Genomic DNA, 26,660 nt, shown 5'->3' on the forward strand with positions numbered 1-26,660 from the left:
AATGTAGATATGAACATGGTCTCAAACATACATGTATCTGTATGAAAATTCTACAAACGACACAGGAAACATGTTTGAGTCATTATTAGGGTTAGATGAGGTTGTAAGTGCCCTTTGAAGAAGAGACACCTGGGAATTCTTCTTTTTTCTGTGCACATTCATAAAGAAAAAATGATGTGAGCACACAGGAAAATGTTGGCCGCCTATAAGCTAAGAGAAGAGGTCTCAGAATGAAACTGGTGCTTTGATCTTGGACTTCCCAGCCTCCAGAACTGTGAAAAAATAAATTTCTGTTGTTTAAGCCACCCAGTCTGTGGTGTTTTTGTTATGGCAGCCCAGGCAGACTAAGATACACAGACAACACACACACACACACACACACACACACACACACACACACACACGTATATTCGCAAATACACGTACACTCATATATCACTTATCATGCCTTTTTTGTAATAGTAAAAAATTGGATAGCTGAAAATATATCTTAGTAGGGGACTGGGTAAATAAATTATGACAGAAACATATATTGGAGCACCGTTCAGTCATTGCATACAATGTATATTTTCACTTATTGATGTGAAAGATGTATACAATATATTAAGTGAAAACAGTTTATAAAACAGCTCAAAGAATGTTCCCATTTTATTAAAAAAATAAGTTTTTAAAGAAAATGTACCCCAAATATTGAAAATAGATTTTACTGGACTTAGGATTACATGTAGTTTTAATTTTCTTTTGTATATTTCTGTGTTGTCTTTTTTCATAAGTCGTTATTTTTATAATAAATATTTGAATTTGTAAAAAGTTTTAAAAACACTGAATAGAAAAATCTGTATATACATAATATGTCCTTTGGGAAGACATGTTTGTTTAATAGGAATTAATTTTTCTGGATGTAGTTGTAAGAAATTAGCATTGAGGTTTAAAGGCAAAGGACCACCCTTAAATAGGGTTACCAGATTTCTATTTGCTAAATCTGGCAACCCTATCTTAAAGGAAAGTTGACTTGCTTTGTATATTTGAGATTCCAAAAGTATTCATGGTAGAAAGAACCCTAGTCTTTTTTATTGTGCAAGTGAGGATGCTAAGGCTCACAGAGGTGATGACTTCCTCAAGGTCATCCAGCAACTCAGGTGGCCATCAGGACCACAGCTCAGTCTTGGATGATTCTTGCCACCCTGTTTGCCTATCAACCTTCTATTGTTTTAGCCTGCTAACTGATAGCTAAGTCTATTAAAAGTGATTACAGGAGTTAATCTAAGCAGTGTTGTTATGTTGTCTTTAATCCAGTTCTAAAGTTTTTTTTTTTTTAATGCAATAATACTGTACAATGTTGGTTGAATGTAAATAATGGTATTAACCTACCCAAATTGCTTTATTTAGTTATCCTGGTGAAATCCTGTAATTTTGATTGAAAATATGACCAGAGCAATATTAAAAATTTCTTAATATTAAAATACTTTTAATGTGAAATAATTTCTAGGTTAAAAGCCTTTCCTTACTGGTATTCTTTTATAACTGGAAGCAAAAAAAGTGAACTGTTCCCATTTGGGAGATATATGTATATCCACCTCCTCAGCCCATGTGGGCTGTATTCCATGATGATCTTTTGGAACATTTGGTGAACGTTTAGTAGACATTCAGGTCTACTAACAGGCAACACTACTTAAACATACACCTAGACAGCTACTTTTGCTTTATGGAGTCTGATTTTCTAGAGACTGATTAGCATAAAGGTTGAGTGCAGTCTCTGGAGTTAGCCTGCTGGGGCTTTACATTTCTAATCCACATACATACTCTCTGGGTGTCACTTAATCTCTTAGTGCTTCAGTTTTATCATCTGTGAAATAAGCATAATGGTGATGCCTGCTTCACAAGATTATTGTTGTTGCAGTTAAATTATGGTAATACAGGTCAAGCATTTATAACCGTACCTGGCTTATAATAATAAACACTAACACATATAGCACTTACTGCTATTATTCTAGTCAACTTATTTTATAGTATCACAAGCAAAAGTAATTTGAGAAGGCAGTATGTGAGATATTTGAAAAAGATATTCATCAACATCAGTATCTGTAGCCATTAAATGTTCTATTGAGTAGATAATGTTCACTCTCTGGCTAGTAGTCTTTGGGCATTCAAATGTGCAGTTTGCAAAAAACAAAAAGTTTATGCTGGAGTATGGAATCTGCCTTAACATTCCTTTAACGTCACAGAGATGCAAAGAAACTGTCTTGTAGACCATAATTTTCAGCATTGAAAATTGCCCATAATATACTTTTTTTTAAAGATTGAATTATTCTTTAATTAGTGTTCAGACTCTGCAAAAAAGTATGTCAATATGCAGTTATGGACTATAATCACATTCAAACATTAGGGTGGGAGGAATTTTCTAATATATTAATGTTTTATGGGAAATTACATTCTGTGCCCTGTTTGAGGATTATTGACCTTTCCATTTGGAAGAATATGAAAGATGCTATCTGAATCACTAAATAAACTCACATATAAACAATCATTATTCCCTGTGGACATGTTATTCTGGGAACAGACTTTTAGAATACAAAATCTTAGGGGCAAATAAGCTAAATTAAATGTTCCATATATTTTTAAATTTAGATATAATTGACATATTAGTTCTGGGGTACAACATAATGATTTGATATTTGTATATAAAGTTGGCCCTATGTATCCTCTGGTTCTGCATCTGAGGATTTAACCAACTATAGGTCGAAATTATTGGGGAAAAAAATTCCAGAAAGTTCCAAAAAGCAAAACTTGAATTTGCATCATGCTGGCAACTATTTACATAGTGTTTACTTTGTATTAAGTATTACAAGTAATCTAGAGATGATTTAAAGTATACAGGAGGATGAGTGTAGGTTATGTGCAAATAAATACTATGTCATTTTGTATAAGGTACTTGAGCATCCGTGGATTTTGGTATTTGCAGGGGACCTGGAACCAATACCCCTCGGATACCAAGGGACTACTGTATTGTAAAATGATCAATGCAGTAAGTCTAGTTAATAGTTAACATCCATGACCATACATAGTTACAAAATTTTGTTTTCTTATGATGAAAACTTTTAAGATCTACTCTTTTAGCAACTTTCAGATATACAACACAATGTTATTAACTATAGTCTCCATGTTGTACATTATATCCCCATGACTTGCTTATTTTATAGCTGGGAGTTTGTACATTTTTAACCCCTTTCACCCATTTTGCTCACCCTCCACTCATAATACACTTTTAATGCTGAATATAACTGAATGAAGGCTGTACTTTGCAGTACTGAGAACTGTCTTCTAGACGTTAGATCTTAAACTCTTCAGGGCTCATTTCAAGGTATCTTTTTAAAGGGCTTCCTAATTTTATACTTTGTTTCAAGGCCAGAGAGTTACTGAAACATACTGTTCTTTTCTAGTGAGTGGATTGGATCATATCTACTTTTAGCCCCGCCTTTTACCTACGATTCTGTACAGTTTAAACATCTAGCATTCAATTTAGAATTGTGTTTATTATTATTTCTTTGATAAAATTGATTTGTATCATACTCCTTCCAAGATACTACTGAATTTTTAACCAATTTTTTTATAACCTTCCCCTAAGGTATTCCCATCTGTCAGCAGCACTTAATTTGGAATAACATGGAACTTGAAGATGATTATTGCTTGAATGATTACAAGTGAGTGTAACTGCATATCAGATATCTTATAGGCACTCAGAATTATGACTCCATATACCAGTGTTTTTCTTCTGAATCCTTGAATCATGTCTCTTCTTCTTCTGAATAGTTTTTATCCCTAGATTTTAGTGTAAATCCTGAACTTTAAGATGTGTTGGCTCAGTACCCATGCTACCCGATCTTTGTCCTCTGATTCTTTGTTTTACCTTTTCATTATTCACGCCAAGCTATTTACCCCTGCCTTTTTAGACTTCCTCTTCTTATCTTGCCTTCTTTGCTCCTTTCTTTGAATATTGACTCATTCCCATCTGGCTACCTTCCTTTTCTTTCCATTTTCACAAGAGTACTGGGTAATAGAGTATTGCTCTTCACCGAGTCTTTCATTTTTCTTAGGCCCTCCAAATGCGATACTAAGTGACACTGTGTGCATCAGTGATTGTGGATACACCATCTGACCTTTTTTTGTCTTTCTCCCTTCTCTCACATAATTCTTCATTCTTTCCTTAAAAAAAAAAGGGTCAGAGGCCATGTGGAATAGCTGGGAGCACACTGGGAGTTGGGAGATCTTGTAGATTTGTTATTTTTCTATTGTTTTATTTTATTAAATAGATCTGATATTTCTAGCACTTTGGGTCTTGAACAAGCTTCTTTTCTTCTTAGGGCCTGACATGTGAAATGAAGAGGCTAAACCACAGAGGTCTTTTTCATACTTTTATTCATGTCATATTTAAGGCTTATGAGAACTTCATGTTTTCATTATTTATGCAAGTAAATAAGTTAACATTTTATATTTATGCACATTGCTATATCTTTTTTTTTATCTTTTAGAGAGTAGGCACTATGATGAACCAGCACATAATTATGTGTATATTTAACACTGATTGTATTTTGATGATTGTGGTTTATTTTTGTGTTAATTATCCACAGCATTTCAGAAGGTTGTACCTTGAAGCTGGTTTTGGCTATGCGTGGTGGACCTATAAATACTAGAAGAGGTAGGCATATGTTAAAATTATGTATATTAAAGCAATTTGACAATAATAATCTTCAAGCCAGGTGATGTTTTTATAGCCTCAGGTTTTATTCAGGTTCTCTTTCTGCTATTAGGTCTTAGAAGAACCTCATTGTTTCTCCCAGCATTGTTCTTTTTTTATTTTATTTTTTAAAAATTTATTCTATTTTTATTGAAGTATAGTTGATTTACAATGTTGTGTTAGTTTCAGGTTTACAGCAAAGTGATTCAGTTATACATATATATGAATATATATATTTATTTCAGATTCTTTTCCCTTGTAGGTTATTACAAAATATTGAGTATAGTTCCCTGTGCTATATAGTAGGTCCTTCAGCATTTTTTTTTTTTTAATGAATGAACTACAGTTTAAATTTTTATTATTAATTAATTAATTAATTAATTAATTTATGGCTGTGTTGGGTCTTCGTTTCTGTGCGAGGGCTTTCTCTAGTTATGGCAAGCGGGGGGGCCACTCTTCATCGCGGTGCGCGGGCCTCTCACTATCGCGGCTTCTCTTGTTGCAGAGCACAGGCTCCAGAAGCGCAGGCTCAGTAATTGTGGCTCATGGGCCCAGTTGCTCCGCGGCATGTGGGATCTTCCCAGACCAGGGCTCGAACCCGTGTCCCCTGCATTGGCAGGCAGATTCTCAACCACTGCGCCACCAGGGAAGCCCTCAGCATTGTTTTTTAAAGGCTAAATGAGAGGCAGGAGCTCATATTCCAGAAAATCTCATGATTCCTTATTCAGTCCAAAGAGATTTAAATATAAACCTCACCAGTATAGGGAAGGGCAGTGGGATGGCATAGTACAAATATTACATTGTTATCATTGTGTTTAGATTTATTTTACTGGTCTTGTTGCTTTTTTAATCCACTGAGTCTTCAACTCCTGGGATAATGATTGTTGTAGGAAATTCCAAAGATACCTCTTAGCCTGGTTTGTGATGCATTTGGGTTTTATAGACATTATCATAGTCCTGTTGAAGCCTTTTTTCAGAATGTGGGTGGTCTCTGAGAGAGACATTCAGCAAACACATTTTCAACATCTACTAGATGTTCAGTGCAGTATTTCATGGGAGAAGAAGTTCCTGCTTCATCGCAGTGCGCACAATAAACATGTGAAGAACTGATGTTACTTCAAGCAGCTGTAAGTGCTATGGAGGGAATATGGTAGCATGACAGTGTCTGTGGAAGTAGGGTACTAGGAGGACAGTTTTGGAAGAACCCTTGGAGATGATGATGTGAGCAGAGACTTGATTAACAAGAAAGTTCTAAACATGGGAAGAACCGGGAGTGTTCACGTTTGTCCCTGATTCAGGTATATCAGATGGATCCCCACAAAGTAGAGGCATGCTTAGATTTCTCAGAGTAGTCCTGCTCTGTGGGCCTCATTTGGGGAAAGGCCTTTGTATTTGTTTGATCCTTCACTGACCAGAAAATTGAATGTTGAGTACTGATTCCACTCATGGCTTATACTTCTTCCACAAGTCAGATTTCATCTCCATGCTTCATAATTTTGATTAGAAAATAGGGTTATCACCATCTATTTCCTAGCTATTTCAAGAGGATTTTGTGAGATATGTTACTTTGGCTGTTGAACTGTTTTGGATAAGTTAGAAGAAAACAAAGATAATAATGTTAGAGCTGATTAACTAGATTCATAATATCAGGGACTTTCTATTAGTTGGACCTATGAAATTGTCCCACGTAACATTAAATGATGTTTATAGTAGCCATTCTGAGGGTAGTAGAAGAACCCTAATGTGTTTACTGAGCCGTTATAAGATGCGAATTTAATGACATGTGAATTCCATTGTATTATATTTTTCAAAGTTTGTTATTTGTGTATAGTATTGTCTTTAAACAGAATGTTTTATCAGGCAACTACTTTTCTTACTAGGACTAAAAAATATGTTTTTGAGGATAAGTACCACAGATTCTGAGTTAAAAATACATGTAGTTTTTTAACTTAAAGCAAAATGAAAGTGGAAGGCATCATTACCCTTTGGTAGTTGAAGCTTTGTAATACTTTTTTCCTTACAACTTCCTGTGCCTTGTTTGTAAATTGAAGAATCAGTACCTAGAACTTGTCTTTTTTTTATATTTTAGACTAAGTTCTTAATAATTTTGCCTTTATTGTATCAACTTTTAAAATGAAGGTGTAGTTGTTGTCTACCTTACATCACTGAAAACTTTGTGAAAAAGAAAAACTGTACCCAGATCTAGAAATTCTCCATAATGTATTTCAGAAACTTTATTTTTTAGCTATTGGGTTGGCCAAGAAGTCCGTTTCACAGAAAAGGCCGAACGAACTTTTTGGCCAACCCAGTATTTAGTCTTACTTGAAAATTATGGTTTAGAAAATATCTTTATTGTGTGAACTCCAGTAATATTTAGCTTTTAAAATTGTTTTTGAATTAACCATTATCAAAACAACATGGAAAATACTTTCCTGGGAATTCCCTGGTGGTCTAGTGTTTAGGACTCTGCACTTTGACTGCAGCAGGCACAAGTTCCATCCCTGGCCAGGGAACTAAGATCCCGCAAGCTGTGTGGCATGGCCAAAAAAAAAAAAAAAAAAAGCTTTCCTTTCTAAAATTAAATTTTATCCTAAACTATATACATAATGTTTTACACCTGATGAAATCTAAATGATTTTTCTACTATGAAAAGGGGTGTGCATACATATACATAGGTGCATACACATATTCAATGCCAGTGCCTCCCTAAGTAAGGCACACTCTCTTGGTTTAAACAAGACTTTCATGTGGTTTTAGTAATGGTGGTAGCATAGTTTTTGTTTCTTATTAATGTAATGTGGAAAATATAGCATAAACTTAAAATGGCAAGAACCTGTTTTAAAAATGTCCTTTAATATTTACACATCTTGTACCTACGAAAGAGTCTATCAAAACATCCAACTATTTTTGTAAAACAAGGTAAATCTTATTATGTTTCTGAAGTTTTTGTGTTTTATTAGTAGTGGAATTGAATTTAGGATATGGGAACATCTTCAATGTTTTTACCTCATTACTTTCAGAGTTTAATATTTATTATTGCTGTAACTTTGACAGGTTCAGATAACAGTTCAGCACTGTTATTCTGTTAATAAATAAGCTACTTGAATGAAAGTTATAGAGTTTGAGAAATTGTTGCCTCTTTTAAGAAAGAACAAATGTTTCTGCAGCTTGACATGAAAACGTCTTTGGGAGCGAACTTTTTTTCCCTCAGCCATTGCTTAGACTCCCTGATCTGAGGTTCAGGGGCGTTTAGAACATTCAGGCTGTGAGCTAGCAGTCTCTTGAGGCTTGTCCCCACCACAGGAGTGGAATCTGTCTGTGGCTGCTGTGGAGGAGAGTGGGTTGAAGTGATGGCTGCGCGGTGTCATTCAACCCTGACCACAGCGGCAGGCCGCTAGAGCCACGTGCTCTGACTAGACACATAGATACATACCAGGACAGGTGGGGTCCTGGGAGGATGCTTTCAAGAAACAACATGCTGATCATTACACACACAGCAGTTTTAGCACACTAAGGGACCCCCCTTGTGTTCTGGGTTACTGTGTACTTTTAATTGCCTATCTTCACGTCAAGAAACAATTCTAAGAAGAATCAGCCTTTATATAAAACCAGAAAGAAAAAAAGGGATTCACTTTTAATTTCTAACATATGTTCCCCAATTGTGTGTGTGTTTGTTTTTTTAATCTAAAGTAAGTGGAATTTACATTGCTTTTTAATTATTGATTGTTGGAACCAATATTGGAAAATATAGGGAGTGGAAGGTGTAAAGTGAAAATAGTTATAGATCATTGTGTCATACAATCAACAAATATACTCTCCAGTGACATAGGAGAAACCTCATGTATTTGGTTAAACCCTGTCTTTGTACAGAACAACATAATCATTTCATTTCTTTCATATTAATACAACATAGAAAATGCTGTATTAACTATAAAAAGACCAGAAACTTATTTGAAGAATGTAACATATATGTATTGTATGCATAGGATTGTTGTTCAAATTCAGCACCTTATATCCTGACAGTGTACCAAGATGCATTAAACTTGATATAAATTGAAAGCTTGTTTATCAATTTTTCCATTTGTAGTTCCTATGGAAGATCCACTTAGGGAGATGGCTGAGTACATGGATTCCAGTCGAGATGAGGTCTGGGAGAAGACCTCCTGCAACAAACAAGTTACATTTCTGGTATACCGAGAAGGAGATCAATTGAATTTCTTTCGTGTAGTAGACAGGGGAGATGGCACTTTAACACCATTATCTGAATCTTTAAGGTAAATAGGTTTTCATTTGCATGTCTCACTTAGAAAAGGAGAACATTGTATGATACACCCATAAACCTTATGTTTACCTTGTGTTGTCAAAATAATCTTATTTTATTCACAAGACTAACTAAATTTTATTCATTCTCCCCTTTTCCCCCACCCCACCTCAATTATATAATTCTGAAATTGTCCTTCGTATGATTGATATGAGTAATTTCTAAAACTGAAATTTCTTTATGGAGTAGGATTTTTCGTAAAAAATATTTATTTCTGTCACTTTATGAAAGTCTAAAATGCCTACTAGATTATAGAGTCTTGTTATGATAGTGTGTTATTATACAACCGTGGCATAATAGAAAGGGTTAAGCCTAAAGTTGCTCTTTCTTTCCAAAGTTTAACTCTGCTGCTTAAAGATGGATAAATCTCTTTACTTCTCTAGTCTTGTTTTCCTACTGTATAAAAGGAGGAGGGGAAATTCCCTGGCGGTCCAGTGGTTAGGACTCCGCACTCTCACTGCCAAGGGCCCGGATTCAGTCCCTGGTCGAGGAACTAAGATCCCCCAAGCTGCACAGCGAGGCCCCCCACAAATAAATAAATAAATAAATAAAAAATAACAAAACATATAATCCTTAAAAGAAAAGAGGAAGAGGAGTTGTTATATTCTAAAATCAGAAGGAAACAACTTAAAGGTACTTAGCTAGGCAATAGAACACTTAGTAAATTGGACAAGGTAACCTTCAAGTTTCTGTGCACTCTGCCTTACTATGATTCTTTACCTCCTTTCACTTTAACACATTTACTAAAAATTTACTGAACTTTTATAGTCAGTCTTTACACTAGGCACTAGGTTATAAAGATTATATTCCCTCCCTTCATGGAGCATGCAATCTGCTATAAATAGTATCTATAATATAATTTTGGCAGTTGTTATAAAAAGACATCAACATCTCTGGAAAAGCAGATAAGAAGGCCTTCATTTTGCCTGAAAGGCAGGGAGTTAGGGACAACCTCTGAGAAAAAGTGACCTTAAAAGAGGAGTAGGACAGGCAGACAAAGGAAGGAAAGGTATTACGGGTAACTAAATTTAATTCCACAGCATAAAAACCTAGTTGCAATACCGTTCCTACAAAAAGTAACTTGTAGTCTGGAAATCAGTTTCTATGCGTTGGGAGTCTCGGCACGGTTTAGCCAGGTGCTCTGCTCAGGTTCCCACAAAGCTGCAGTCAAGGTGTTGGCAAAGTTGTACTCTTACCTGGAGGCTTGACTGGGGAAGAGAATCTACTTTTAAGCTTATTCACTTTGCTGGCATAATTCATTTCCTGACAGTCATATGACTGAGGGCCCTGGTTCTTTTACTGTCTATTGGGTAGAAGCTTCCCTCAGTTCTCTTTTGATTAACTCAAAATCAACTGATTTGGGGCCTAAGTTACATCTGAAAATCCCTTTACTTTTGCCATATTCTGTTGGATAGAAGCAAGTCATAGGTCATGCCCAAACTCAAGGCTAGGAGAGTATACAGGGAGTGAGCACCAGGAATTGGGAATCCTGGGGATTCCTTTAGGATTCTGCCTCACCTCAGAGTGTTATGTGGAAGAGAGATTATACTCATTCTTTGGGGCCAGAGAGCAGATGTGACAAATGGGCATTGACTGTTGACTCTACATGTCAGGCTCTGGTTAACATTGCTAACATGCCTTAAACATATGGGCTAAAAGTAGAGAAGAGGGACCAGTGAGGGCTGCAGCTTTAATCCAGGGTCTCTCACTTAGACCATGAGTAGAATTTCTTTATACCAGTCTCTCCATGTGCTAGCTAGCTGTTGTTTTGGTTTTCTTCCTTAGGAAGTCCTCTTTTGGCTCTCCTTTCCTCAAGGAGAAAATCTAAGCTCCGTAGCTTAACATGGAAGGCCCTTCAAAACCTGTTATCATCATTTTTACAGGTCTTTTTAATTATGCCATGTTTTTGTACATCTTTTTTCCTTTGCTTAAAACATCACTTACTCCTTTTACCCCAGTTTTTCCCCAGTCAACTTCTATTTGTGTTTAAGACATAATCGAAATGTTGTTATGGATTTCAGTTAAAATTGTATTATTATTGTTCCTCTTAAGATATTTTTTATTTTTCTTTTCCTCTCTATTCACTTACCAGAATTGGAGAAGGGATAGGGTGGATGAGGAAGCAGAGCAGAAAACCTTTTCTGGTCATACCTTATCTTGCCTATTCTAGGAGAGGCTTTCTTACTCCACAATAGAGCACGGCAAACTTTTTCTGTAAAGGGCTAGATAGTAACTATTTTAGGGTTTCCAGGCCAAGAGATAAAACTAAGGATACCATGTAAGTACTTATATAACAAGAGAAAACAAATTTTCACAAAATTTTTACAGACAAAATTCAAAATATAAGAATAGTGTGTGTGTGTGTGTGTGTGTGTGTGCGCGCGTGTGTGTGTAATTCAGGTCTACTGACGAGAAGAATGGAATTCTTTTGTGTGGAAGTAATAGTTTAGTTAAGGGGTTGAAAGCTAGTGTTGCCTATCAAATTTGCAGAATCAGTTATAAAAGTTCATTTGTTAATATTGATCTGGAATGAGATTTTATGCACTTTATCTTTGAAAATTTCATTTCACACAGATAGGTACTTGCCAAATAATGATAGCAGTCCATGAGCATATGATTTTAATTGAGCATATTCATCACTTGGAAGGCATTTATAGAATTCTGTTAGTCTTCCCTTGCTGTTTGCCTTTAGCATTTCATTATGTTGCAGATCAGTCACTTCCTATTGAACATAGGTGGAGCTTCTCAATTGCACATTTAAATAGATTTTGAAATACACAGATTTTCTTTAACTTGCAGTGAGGTATGAAAATGCTGCTGGGAGTGTAATTTCAGTTTGGAAAGTATGTCTGCTGCAAATTTGTGTGGGAATGGAGATCTCGCTTTGTTTTTAACTTTTGAAAGCATGATATTACATGTGATTCCAAGTAATGCTAGTTGTCAGTTTGACATTACTGCAGTGTAAGTTTCTCATGTAAGTACTGTTTTGCCTTGTAATTTTAGGTGGAACTCACTAAGGAACATTATCAAGTACACAGCAAAAACTAATTTCCAAAGGCATTCTGCATTGGATATTAGCGGTTGGGAGTGGTTCTTCTCATTCAGAAGAATTCAGTGTCAGCCCTGAGCTGAAAAAAATCACAATAAAGCTGCTACTGCCAAGCCATTGAACTAATGGTTAAGTCCATGAGACAAATGAAGTCTACCATTGACACTGTTAGTTCAGTAATACATGAAAGATTGAAATATTTACTGCAGGATTACCTGCTGATGAATAACACAATGAGTAACCATAGGTTTTAAACACCTTACATTTCATTAGCTTTGTAAATTTGTCCAAAAAAGCTTTTTTTTTCTGTTCCACACATATTTTTGCTCCATCACTTGTAGATTTTACTTCAAGTTGTACTGTTAGTGTTTTAGCAACTTCTTTGAAAATATTCTTAAATGTAGTTGTTTCATGCAGACAATACATGGGGGCTAGTTCTTCAGTCACTTCAAATTTGGTTTTGATACCCTGAATAAGCAAAAACAACTGAATAGTATCTAGCTTATCTTGACTCATCAAAAGCCAAGGAAAATGACTCCAAATCATTTGCCTGATTTTTTAATTAACTATTGATGTTGCTTCCAGTGTTTTCAACTCTTCTAGAAATTGTTCTTGCCAAAGATGTAGTCTTTAAACAAGTTTATTTTCTTTGGATACATTTTTTCAACTGCTGTGATCAAATATGGCTTAATTAATTCACAATTGGTAAACATTTCCTTGTTTGGCTAGTAAATAAGCCACTCGGAAACTTCTTTTGGTTGCACTCTTATTTTCATTTATTTTTGTGAAGAAATTATACTGTGATGAGATACTCCATTTTAAATTTTCTGCTTTTTCTGACCATTGCTTTCCTGCAAGTTGGGAATGTTGTGATGAGTCCTTAGTCTGATAATGTCCAAATATGTTGTTTTTCTTTAGCATAGCTATAGTGTCACTGTATAATAAACACCATATTTTGCTATTTAGTTGATAGCAAAATGATCCACTCTCTACTGTGTCTTAAAACTGCAGCATTTGAAGTCCACTCTTCTCTTCATTTTGACATGTTGGGTACGTACTGGTAATAAAATGTCATTGTACAGTGACACACATGGCAGTCAAAGTGTTGTTGATTATGACTGTGCCACTGTGATTTATAGTGTGCTAAACCACAGTACAAAGCAATGAGAGAGCCACATACAATTTCTTCTGCATCTATTCAACTCTGCCATTGTAGCGTAAGAGCAGTATGCAGTGCATGCAATATGTGATCAAGTGAGTGTGGCTGTGTTCCAGCAAAACTTTATTGGACACAAATGTGAATTTCACATAATTTTCACATTATGAAATATTATTATTTTGATTTTTTCGACTATCTAAAAGTGTAAAAACCATTCTTAGCTTGTGGGCCAATCAGAAATAAGTGGTGGGGACCTCCCTGGTGGTACAGTGGTTAAGAACCCGCCTGCCAATGCAGGGGACACGGGTTCGAGCCCTGATCCGGGAAGGTGCCACATGCTGTGGAGCAACTAAGCCCGTGCGCCACAACTACTGAGACTGCGCTCTAGAGCCCGCGAGCCACAACTACTGAGCCCGCGAGCCACAACTACTGAAGCGCGTACGCCCAGAGCCCGTGCTCCACAACAAGAGAAGCCACCGCAATGAGAAGCCCGCGCACCACAATGAAGAGTAGCCCCCGCTCGCTGCAACTAGAGAAAGCCTGTGCGCAGCAACAAGGACCCTACGCAGCCAAAAATAAATAAATAAAATAAATAAATTTATTAAGAAAAAAAAAAGTGGTGGACTGAATTTGACCTTGTTCATAGTTTGCTGACTCTTGCTCTAAGAAGAAACAGAATTATTTGATTCATTCTGATACAAAATCTTGTACCAGTCATCATTTTTAGCCTCAAATCTTTTTAGTTAATTGTGCTACCTTACTGCTTTTTTAAGTGGGAAGAAATAAAAGGAGGCATTGCAACACTTAATTAAATGCTAACTTATCTGTGAAAGTCACATAAGGAGTTGGCTTCAGGGTGAATAATATTCTTGTTGGAATAAATATTACATTTGCCCATCTCTTATTCTTTAATCCTATTATTAGGTTAAAAGATTTAGAAAAAGTTAAATATGGCATTCAAGAAAATATTTAGAATGTTTAAAAATAAAGAAATATTCTTGGATTAAGTTTATAAATTACTGTGTTATCCTGGTCTAGTTACATTTTTCCATTTAGAAAAAAATTGGAATTGGCTTCTAACTGATCTATGCTTTGTGAGAGGAAACACAATAATGTGGTATTTTGAAAAAATTAGGTGAATTTTTTTTTAACATATATATATATTTTTAATGTTTATTTATTTATTTATTTGGTTGCACTGAGTCTTAGTTGCGGCATGTGAACTCTTAGTTGCGGCATGCGAACTCTTAGTTGTGGCATGCATGTGGGATTTAGTCCCCTGACCAGGGATTGAACCTGGGCCCCCTGCATTGGGAGCGCAGAGTCTTAACCACTGTGCCACCAGGGAAGTCCTTAAATTAGGTGAATTTAAAAATTTTTTTTATCCTCTAAAATGCAGCCCATGAAATATTTATCATGATTGTACTTTTTAACGTACAAATACACACACACACACACACACACACACACACACACACTGGTCTCTGTGGGAAAATAGTAAAGGACCAGTTTTTTATGACAGGAAGGTTGAGTCAGAAACCTCTTTTAGTATTTAATATGGATAAATTTAAAATGCTACAGGACATAACAGAGAAGTAGTTGAAGTTAAAGTATTATAAGGTGACCAAGAATAGAATATACTTGAGTCATTCCTTCCAACTCCAAGGGTGAACTGGCAAAAATCTTCACCTCAACCTTCCTTTTCAGGTATAGTTAAGTTCAAGATGAGAGCCTTCACATACTATAAATTCTGTTACTTAATTTGGACACATAAGTATGACGCAGTAAGGTCTATTGTTTGGTGCCTGGGGAAGCAATAGGAAGTAGTATCAAGAATAGACTTTGGAACCAGACAGAGGATTTGAATCTTAGGTGCACCATTTACTGGGTCTCTGGTCTTGAACAAAATCATTTAACCTCTCTCAACTGCAGGTTCCTCATTTATAAAATGGGATGTAATATCATCTTATGTAGTTTTTGTGAGGATTAGAAATAATAATGCGGAAAGTGCCTGGCAGAGTAGGCATTCAGTAAATGGTAGCAGTGTCAATTTAGTGTTGTGTCCATTGTGTCAATTTTCATATTATACTAGGCATCTATAATAGATCGAAATGATAGTCACGAGTCAAACACTAGGGACTGAATTGGCTATGGAGACCAATTTCTGCCCTTCTTCCTCCTGATACCTGTGGCTGCTGTGCAATGTAATTAACCCATGATTTCAGAATGTCACCAGTTTCACCATGTAAAGTTTAGGAATGGGGCTATCCACTCTCTGCTTTACCTTTGTGTGGTGGTAGTATGTCCTTCAGAAGTGTTATGGAATATGCCCTATTAAGGTTATCTTAAATTGTTTCCATTTCTTACAACCATATAGAACAGGAAGTCTTATTCTCATACTTCTTTAGCATAGATACAGTAAATTGGGCACGGTGACTAGTGCACATGCTTCTTATGCTCAATTTAAAATTTCAGTCATTCTCCAAATATGCTGACCTTGTGTACCATTTTAATTTTCCCATTACTGAAAAAGCTGAATGAAATTTTAATTATGTTTGCGTTCAGTTCAGCAAACGTTTGTTAAATGTGTGCCGAGCATTGTGCCAGGTGCTAAGACTAGGAAGATGAGCAAAGCCTAATATATATTTTTTTAAATTTATTTTTGGCTGCGTTAGGTCTTCATTGCTGCCTGCGGGCTTTCTCTAGTTGTGGTGAGCAGGGGCTACTCTTCACTGCGGTGCGCAGGCTTCTCATTGCGGTGGCTTCTCTTGTGGAGCACGGGCTCTAGGCGCACGGGCTTCAGTAGTTGTGGCACGCAGGCTCAGTAGTTGTGGCGCACAGGCTTAGCTGCCCCGCAGCATGTGGAGTCTTCCCAGATCAGGGATCGAACCTGTGTCCCCTGCATTGGCAGGCGGATTCTTAACCACTGAGCCATCAGAGAAGTCCCAAGCCTAATATTAATATCTGCTTTCAACTTGCTTACATATGGGGGAATAAGGGGGAAAGATAGACATATAAGAATAAATATGAGGATAGTGTGATAGTGCCATTATATTATGGCATTATATTGTGGCATTCTGTAGTCAAAGAGAAAGGGCTCCAGATAATAAATATGTTAAGTTATGAATAAATGTTATTGTGATTGATCAGTAATTGGAATGTTTTATATGTTTAATAATTTGTGTCATGACTTGACCAAGGTGTCTTTTTTCATTTTAAAATCTGTGCTATTCTGTCTGGTTACATTTCCAAACATAAAAGATCTTCACTTATGGTATACTGACTTCAGAAAAGCTCAGCTGTACTAGATTTTCAGTAATTCTAGATCATGATATTTATCCCCATTTACTTTTTTTCTCATAAGAAATATATTTTTGAAATACATTTGCCTTGAATTTACATTGACAAGATGGATTTATCGTTTTATCATTAGCAACATCTATAGTTTGTATTGCATTTAAAATATTTTTAGTCATTGGGCAGGTATAAGGTGCATTTCATTAGTAATTATTATTTTCTTTGCAGTGGTGGTTCTGTGTATAATTTGCATACTGATGAAGATGAGGAAATTGAGCCTTCTCCTTCTGGGCAACAGATAATTGAAAATTCAATAACTATGAATAAGATGAAACTGCTGAAGGCTAAGATGGAGAACATGAATCTCAGCAAAAAGGTGAAGCTTGGCCAGGCCTTTCTCTAGTATATCCTTGCAGGGCTCACAGCATTGAGTCTGTTGGTAATTGTGGGAAAAAAAAGATTTATAAACTATTATTCATTTCAAGTTTCTGGCCTCAGTTATTTATTGAGACATTAAATGTGGTGAATTGATTTTTTTAGGCCAGCAATGTATTTAATGTGATAATACTGCACTCAAAATAATTCATGATTTTAAAAAATTTCATAGAGCTAAGAAGGATAATAAAAGATAGCCTAACCTTAATTTTGCAATAGTTACTTTTTAAAATGCTGTTAATATTTACTTATTATGGATATCTCCACTACCTGGATGTTGATAAGGAATGTTTAGCTTTACTAGATACTGTCAGTTTTCCAAAGTAATTGAATGAATTCTGTCCAATAGTGAATGAGAGTTGCAATTTTCATGCATTCTTACCAGTATTTGTTATGGTCCTTTTTTATTTTTGTCGTTCTGGTTGGTGTGTAGTGGCATTACATTATGTTTTGGGTTTTTTTTAATAAATAAATAAATAAATTTATTTATTTTTGGCTGCGTTGGGTCTTCGTTGTTGCACGCGGGCTTTCTCTAGTTGCGGCGAGCAGAGGCTACTCGTCGTTGAGGTGTGCGGGCTTTTCGTTGCGTGGCTTCTCTTGTGGAGCTCAGGCTCTAGGTGTGCGGGCTTCAGTAGTTGTGGTACATGGGCTCAGTAGTTGTGGCTCGTGGGCTCTAGAGCACAGGCTCAGTAGTTGTGGCACACGGGCTTAGTTGCTCTGCGGCATGTGGGATATTCCTGGACCAGGGCTCCAACCCATGTCCCCTGCGTTGGCAGGCAGATTCTTAACCACTGCGCCACCGGGGAAGCCCTACATTATGGTTTTAATTTGCATTTCTCTGATCAATGAAGTTGAACACCTTTCATGTATTTATTGGGTATTTGGATATCCTTTTTTATAAAATGCCTGTTCAGATCTTTGGCCCATTTTTAAAATTGGGTTGTATGTGTTTTGCTTATTGATTTTTTTGGAGATCTTTAATATTCTGGATATAAGTTTTTTGTCATATATATGTATCACCACTCTATTATTTTGCTTTTCACTCCATTAATAACTTTTTCTTTATTGAAATGTAATATGTACATAAAATAAAATTCACAAGTCTTTAATAGAACTTGATGAATTTTTACATTTCTATACAGTCATTTAGGTATAACTCAAATTAAAATAGGTGTAACTCAAAATTAAAATTTCTCTCCAGATTTCCTTGTAACCTTTCCCATCAATACCTGCCTTTTCCTACTCCCAGAAATAACTACTATTCTTACATGTGTCACCATGAATTAGTCTTTACTGTTCTTGAACTTTGTATAAATTATATATAATACACCTTTTTTTGGTCTGGTTTCTTTTGCTCAGCATAATACTTTTGCAGTTCATCCATGTTGTTGCATGTATCATTTCATTCTCTTTTACTACTGTGTACTAATCCATTGTATGACTATACAGGCATACCTCGGAGATATTGCAGATTCGGTTCCAGACCACCACAGTAAAGCGAATATCGCAATAAAGTGAGTCACACGAATTTTTTTGGTTTCCCAGTGCATATAAAATTTATGTTTACACTATACTGTAGTCCGTTAAGTGTGCAATAGCATTATGTCTAAAAAACAACGTACATACCTTAATTAAAAATACTTTATTGCTAAAAAATGTTAACCATAATATGAGCCTTCCGTGAGTTGTAGTAGTAACATCAAAGATCACTGATCACGGATCACCATAGCAAATATAATAATAATGAAAAAGGCTGAAGTATTGCAAGAATTACCAAAATGTGACCCAGAGACCCAAAGTGAGCAAATGCTGTTGGAAAAATGGCATCAATATAGACTTGCTCAACACAGGGTTGCAACAAACTTTCAATTTGTAAAAAACGCGGTTATCTGCAAAGTGCAATAAAATGAGGTATGCCTGTACTTCGTTTCTTCCTTCTTCTTTTGACATTTAGGTTGTTTCTAGTTTTTGGCTTTCATCAACAAAGCTGCTCTGAACATTCTTATACATGGCTTTGGTGGACCCATGCACTCTTTTCTTTGGGGCATATAGCTAGGAATAGACTTGTAGAGCCATAGGGTGGGTATCTGTGTAGCTTTAGTTGTTTTGCTAAACAGTTTTGTGAAGTGTCTGAACCAGTTTACACTCCCATCAGAAACAGGAGAGTTCCCGTTTGTGTCACATCCTCACCAACACTTGACATTGTGAGTCTTTTTTATTTTATCCATTCTGGTGGATGTGTAGTGGTTTTAATTTACATTTCTCTGATGGAGAATAATGTTAAGCTTTTCATATGCTTATTCGCCATTAAGATACTGACTTTTGTACCAACAGTCTTTATATCATGTGAATCACACTGTTTAAATACATCCTTTTTTTTTTTTTAAGATACTGACTTCTGTCAAGTGCTTGTTCAAATATTTTGCTCATTTTTTAAATTGGGTTGTCTGCCTTTTGCTTACTGATTTGAAGGAATTTTTATATACTATGGATACAAGTTCTTGGACAGATACATGATTTATAGATATTCTACATGATTTATAGATATTCTAACAGCTGCTATTTCACTTTCGTATTTTTTTAATGAATAAATATTCTTTATTTTAATGTATTTTAACTTAACAGTTTTCCTTTTATGATTACTAGTTTTTATAAAATTTAATGAAGTTTTTTCCTACCACAGTGTTTTGAAGACATGCTCCTGTGTTTTTTATCCAAAAGCTGTATGATTTTTCCTTTCTCATTTAGATTTACAATCCATCTGAAAAATAAAAAAACAACCTCACAACTTTAAAAAACATATATAATGTAAAGTAGGATGAAGACAAGTTTTTTCCAGATGGAGTACAGTTGACCTAACTCTATTAAAAATAAAATTCTTTCCCCACAATCTTAAATGTTTATGTACCTAATAACAGAACATCAAAATGCATGAAGCAAAAGCTATAAAGAGAAATAGATAAATTCATAGTTATATTAGATTTCTAATATAACTCGATCAACTGTAAACCTATTTGTCCCTATTGACGTTTAAAGAAAGCTCCACCTAACAGCAGAATACACATTCTTTTTAAGTGCACCCAGAGCATTTACTAAGATAAACTGTATTGTATGCTCTCAAACAGGTCCCAATAAATTTTAAAAGATTCAAATCATACAAAAAATGCTCTCTTCATAGTATGAGTGTGTTTCGTGTTTGGTAATTGTAATCATTGTTGCTTTTGTTGTGGTCATCCATTTACAATGCTTGGTGTCAGTTTATTTATCTCTTGTAAAAATAAAATACAGTGTGTGTGTGTGTGAAAAAAAAATGCTCTCTTATTACAATGGATAAAATTAGGAGTCAACAAAGATATCTGGAAAATCTAATATTTTGGAAATAACACACTTCTAAGTAACTGATGGGTCAAAGAAGAAATCCAAAGGGAAATTAAAAAGTATTTTACACTGAATAAAATTATTCTGATAATGTGGTGAATTTATTTTTTTTAAATATGAAATCAGTCTTAGAATGAACCACTCTTGGTTGTGGTGAATTTTCCTTTTTATGTCTTTAGATTAAATTTCCTAATATTTTATTTAGGATTTTTGTTCATCAGAGAAATTGGTCTTTAATTTTCCTTTCTTTTCCAACATACAGCAAGGTTGAAAGAATTTTACAGTGAACACCTGTTTATCCACCACCTAGATTCTATAATTAACATTACAAAATTGTTAATTATAGTAAAATAAATATAACAAAATTTACCATCTTAATTTTTAAGTGTACATACAGCTCAGTAGTGTTAAGTACATTCACACTGTTGAGCAACCAATCTCCAGACTTTTTCATCTTGAAAATGGAAACTCTATACTCATTAAACAACTCCCAATTTCTCTACACCCCCAGCCCCTGGCAACCACAATTCTACTCTCTGTTTTCTATGAATTTGACTTTCTTGAACCTCATATGAGTGAAATCCTACAGTATTTGTCTTTTTGTGACTTACTTCACTTAGCAATGTCCTCAAGGTTCATCCATGTTGTAGCTTATGTCACAATTTCAATACTTTTTAAGGTTGAGTAAATATGTATATACAACATTTTACTTAACCATGCATCTGTCAATGGAGACATGTGTTGCTTACACCTTTTAGCCATTGTGAATAATGCTGTTATGAACAAGGGTATGCAAATATCTCTTTGAGACCCCACTTTAAATTCTTTCGTAAATTTACCCAGAATTTTAAGATCATATGGTAATTCTATTTTTAATTTTTGGGGGAACTGCCATACTGTTTTTCATAGCTTCCAATTTCTTCATATCCTCACCAATACATTTTTTTTTTAATAGTAGTCATCCTAATGGACATGAGGTCGTAGTTGTAGTTTTGATTTAGTTGTAGTTGGTCGTAGTTGGTTTGTAGTTGTAGTTTCCTAATAATTAGTGATGTTGAGCATCTTTTCATGTTCTAGTAGGCCATTTATATATCTTCTTTGGAGAAATATCTATTCAAGTGTTTTGCCCATTTTTGAATCAGGTTATTGTTTTTGTTGTTGAGGTTTAAGAATTCTTTATATATTCTGGATATTAGCCCTTTATGATATATATGATTTGCAAATATTTTCTCTTATTCTGTGTGTTGCCTTTTTACTCTGATGGTAGTATCCTTTGATACACAGAAGCTTTAAATTTTGATGTAGTCCAGTTTATCTGTTTTCTCTTTTGTTGCCCATGCTTTTGATGTCATATCCAAGAAACCATTGCCAAATCCAATGTCATGAAGCTTTTCCTCCTGTTTTCTTGTAAGAATTTTATAGTTTTAGGTCTTTGATACATTTTTAAGTTAATTTTTGTATATGGTGCAAGGTAAGGGTCCAGCTTCGTTCTTTTGTATGAAGATACCCAATTTTCCCAACTCCATTTGTTGAAGAAATTGTTCTTTCCCCATTGAGTGGTCTTGGCATCTTGTTGAAAGTCATTTGACCATATATGTGAGGGTTTATTTCTGGGCTCTCTGTTGTAGTCCATTGGTCAATATGTTTATCTTTATGTCAGTACCACACTATTTTGATTAGTGTGGTACTGACATAAAGACAGTACCACACCAACAGCTTTGTAATAAGCTTTGCAATAAGTTTTAGCTTTGTAATAAGTTTTGAAATCAGGAAGTGTGAGACCTGCAACTTTGTTCTTATGTGTCAATATTATTTTGACTATTTGGGGTCCCTTGAGATCACTTACGAATTTTAGGATGGATTATTCTATTTCTGCAAAAATGCTATTGGGATTTTCACAGGGATTACATTAAATCTTTATATCAGTGTGACTCATGGCTCACTTAGAAGCGAACCTCTTAGTTTACAAATGTGGAATATTATGTACCTTTTTTTAAGATATAAATTTATTTATTTATTTATTTATTTATTTTTGGCTGCGTTTGGTCTTCATTGCTGCCCGCAGGCTTTCTCTAGTTGCGGCAAGCGGGGGTTACTCTTCGTTGCGGCGCGTGGGCTTCTCATTGCCGTGGCTTCTCTTGTTGCAGAGCACGGGCTCTAGACGTGTGGGCTTCAGTAGTTGTGGCATGTGGGCTCGGTAGTTGTGGCTCTCGGGCTCTAGAGCACAGGCTCAGTAGTTGTGGCGCATGGGCTTAGTTGTTCCGCGGCATGTGGGATCTTCCCAGACCAGGGCTTGAACCTGTGTCCCCTGCATTGGCAGGCAGTCTTTTTTTTTTTTTTTAAATTATTTGCTTTATTTATTTATTTTTTAAATTTTATTTATTTATTTATTTATTTATTTATTTATTTATGGCTGTGTTGGATCTTCGTTTCTGTGCAAGGGCTTTCTCTAGTTGCGGCAAGCGGGGGCCACTCTTCATCGCGGTGCGCGGGCCTCTCACTATCGCAGCCTCTCTTGTTGCAGAGCACAGGCTCCAGACACGCAGGCTCAGCAATTGTGGCTCACGGGCCTAGTCGCTCCGCGGCATGTGGGATCTTCCCAGACCAGGGCTCGAACCCGTGTCCCCTGCATTGGCAGGCAGATTCTTAACCACTGCGCCACCAGGGAAGTCCCATTATGTACCTTTTTATTACTGATTTGTAGTTTAATATCACTGTGGTCAGGGAACATACTCTAAATTATTTCAAGCCTTTGAAATTAGTTGAGGTTTGATTTGTGACTAAGCATATTAATAAATGCCACTTACACACTTGGAGAGACTGTGTAATCTGTCCATATATATAGTGTTCTGTATATATCAATTAGACAAGTTATTTGTGTTGTTCTGGCCTTCTAATTTTTGTGTGTGTCTGTTTTCCATCAGTTATTGAGAGAAATGTATTAAAAATCTCCCTTTCTGGTAGTGGATTTGTGTGTTTCTCCTTTTAAGATGTTTATTTTTGCTTTATGTATTTTGAAACTCTGTCAAACTAGATCAAATGATCTAGTACAGATTTTATGATATCCAAGGAATTGTGATATCTTTCTTGTAGTTTATATTATTATAAAAATTATTATTTATTATCATTATAAAAATGTTTTTCTTTATGTCTTGTAATGCACTTGTCTTATTAGTATAAGCTACTTTCTTATTAGTGTAGCTGAGCTAGCTTTATTTTGGTTTATGTTTCTATTATATATCTTTCCACTCTGTTACTTTCACTCTGTGTTCCTATATTTAAGAATTGTCTCTTGTAGTCAGTACATGGTTAGTTTTATTATTTTTTAATCTAAACTGACAAGCTTAAGATTTTCATCTATTACATTTAGTATAATTACTGATACATGTGGATTTTTATCATCTTACTATTTATTTTCTATTTAACCACCTGTTTTATGTTTCTTTTTCTCTCCTTTTTTGTCCTTTTTTAGATTAGTCTATTTTTTGTTATTCAGTTTTTATCCTCTACTACTTTGTTAGCTACTTACTATTATACTAGCTTTGTCAAGTGGTTACTCTAGAGATTATTTGTACATTCTTGACTACTTATAGTCTAATAAAAATGATTTTTATCACTTTGCTTTTAATGCCAGAATCTTAGAACACTAACTCCATTTATACATCCAAACACCTTTTGTGTCGTTGTCATGCATTTTAATTTTACATATATTTTGAGCCCCTCAAATTGTTTTATATTGCTAATATTATTGATATTTACCCACATATTTACCTTTTCTGTTGCTCTTTATTCTTTCCTGCAATTACTTGCTTCATTTAAAGATTATTTTCCTCCCATCTGAATCTTTTAGTGTTTCTTTTCATTTAGGGCTCCTGGCAATTAAGTCTCTTAGATTTTGTCTGAACACTTATTTTACCTTTTTTACTTTGAAAAATGTTCAGTCCTTCAGAAATGTTATACCCGTGAACAACCATGAAAATTTTACCTAGATTCACCAGTTAGCATTTTTCCACATTTGTTTTCTTTCCCTATTTCTTTTACCTGATCCATTTGGGAGTTAGTTGCAGATATCGTAACATTTCCCCCTAAATATTTAATTCAGTATATAACTCCTAAGAACAGAGCCTTCTCCTACATAACCACAATATAGTTATCACACACATAATTTATCACTGATACACATTACTTCATCCATATTCACATTTCTCCATGTCTCAATAATGTATTTGATAGCATTTTGTTTTATTTTGATTTTTCTTTCTGTTTTCAATCTGGGATCCAATCAAGAATCATGCATTGTTGTATGTAGTTGTAATGTTTTCTTGGTCTGCTTTTATACAGAACTATTTCTTAGCCTTTGTTGGACATTCATGTCAGATACTTTTGAAGTGTAGGCCAGTTTTGTAGAATATCCTCAGTTTGAGTTTGTCTTATTGTTTCATCATGATTAGATGCAGGTCAAACATTTTTGGCAGGATATTATGTAGATGACATATTCTTTTCAGATCAGCTCATCAGGGAGAACTTAATGTCAATTTGTAGTATTTTCATTAATTTTTAAAAGAAATTTTGCATTTTTAGTTGATAGTTCCCTTTTTATCCAAGAGTAGTTTGAGTTTGAAAAAATCCTGGCGAGAGAGCCCTTTTAATATTTAATTTTTTAAAATTTCTCTTTTTATTGCATAGAAATCAGAGAATGTTATTTCCATATCTGCTTAATAGAATTTGATTATTCGTGATCTAATATCACTCTTTATGACTGTCCTGTGTATACTTAAGAAAATGGCTCATTCTCTGTTATCAGGGTAAAAGTTTGATAGCTGTCTGTAAGATTTGACGTTATTAAATCGTCCTCTATTTCCTTATTTTTTTGTCAGCTTGCTCTCTCTTAAAATGAGAATAGTGATATGTGAAAGTCTGTAATTATTAGTGGGTTTCTGCGTATTTTTCTTTTCATCTCCCATAGTTTTTGCTTTAAGAAGGTGGTTGTGTGATTTAGTGCATAAATATTAATAACTGTTGTATTTTCATTATACTGCTAATTCTAGATGTTATAAAATGTTTCATCTCTGACCTTCAGCTTGAATTTTCCTTGCCTGATATCAGGCCCATAACCCTTGATATCTTATTGTTTTAATTTGCTTTGTGTATTCTTTCCCATGTCTTTTTTTATTAACTTTTGATTTACTTTGTTTTGGGAAGACCTTTTACATACAGCACAGAGTTGTTTTTTGCTTTGTGAGCCAATTTGAAATTTTAAAAAATATACCACTTAATCACATTCACATTTACTGGTATGACTTTTATATTTGGTCTTTTTTTAAAAAATAAATTTATTTATTTATTTACTTACTTATGGCTGTGTCGGGTCTTCGTTGCTGCGTGTGGGCTTTCTCTAGTTGCGGCAAGTGGGTGCTACCCTTCGTTGCGGTGTACGGGCTTCTCATTGCGGTGGCTTCTCTTGTTGTGGAGCACGGGCTCTAGGTGGGTGGGCTTCAGTAGTTGTGGCACGCGGGCTCAGTAGTTGTGGCACGTGGGCTCTAGAGCACAGGCTCAGTAGTTGTGGCTTATGGGCTTAGCTGCTCTGAGGCATGTGGGATCTTCCCGGGCCAGGGCTTGAACCCGTGTCCCCTGCATTGGCAGGCAGATTCTTAACCACTGAGCCACCAGGGAAGTCCCTATATTTGGTCCTTAATATCTTATTATTTTGTTATATTTACAGTTTCCTTATGGTCTGTTTTGTGTGTGTATGGGTATGTGAGTGTGTTGAGTGTGTACTTTTTGGTACTTCAGAAGGCTTTTATTTTTTGTTCTATTGTTTAACTTTATAGTAATATCTTTTATCATGTCCTTATTCTGCCTTTTCCATACTTAATTGTCTTCTCTTTTATTTTTAAAAGATATCTTTTGACTCCTACTTATTAAGTTATAATCAATGAACTTATTTTACTTTCTCTCATCTTCTTGCATTTTTCATATTTGCATTATTTCTGCTTTTTAAGATAGTATAACATTTACAAATCATTTTTCTAATCTTGTCCCCACTCTTAGTTTTAGGTCTTTAATTAAATATATTACATGCTTACTATCAGTCTTCTTACTGAAGTTTACCCATGCTTTTTGGTTAGAAGAAGCTCATCTCTAATAAATTTCTTAGGAAAAGCTTGTAAATACAGTATTTTCTGAGTGTTTGGATGTTTAAAACTTTTTCTTTAGCCATAACACTTAAAGGACAGTTTGGCTAGACATGAAATGTTTGGTTCATATCTTTCCAAGTTTCTTCTTT

General features: G+C 35.1%; 1 protein-coding gene across 7 annotated transcripts in view; it reads left to right on the forward strand.

Moving 5' to 3' along the window:
• ZFAND4 (zinc finger AN1-type containing 4) overlaps positions 1-26,660 on the forward strand; it is an 80,107-nt gene that overhangs the window by 43,540 nt on the left and 9,907 nt on the right. For all 7 annotated transcript variants that reach the window (XM_068548076.1, XM_068548071.1, XM_068548078.1 and 4 more), the window contains 4 exons: positions 3,626-3,701; positions 4,629-4,696; positions 8,823-9,009; positions 16,790-16,937. In XM_068548076.1, coding sequence (XP_068404177.1) covers positions 3,626-3,701; positions 4,629-4,696; positions 8,823-9,009; positions 16,790-16,937 — 479 coding nt within the window. The remainder of the gene's footprint in view (positions 1-3,625; positions 3,702-4,628; positions 4,697-8,822; positions 9,010-16,789; positions 16,938-26,660) is intronic.

The sequence above is a fragment of the Eschrichtius robustus genome, chromosome 7, assembly GCF_028021215.1.
Source record: "Eschrichtius robustus isolate mEscRob2 chromosome 7, mEscRob2.pri, whole genome shotgun sequence".
Taxonomy (NCBI): Eukaryota; Metazoa; Chordata; class Mammalia; order Artiodactyla; family Eschrichtiidae; genus Eschrichtius; species Eschrichtius robustus.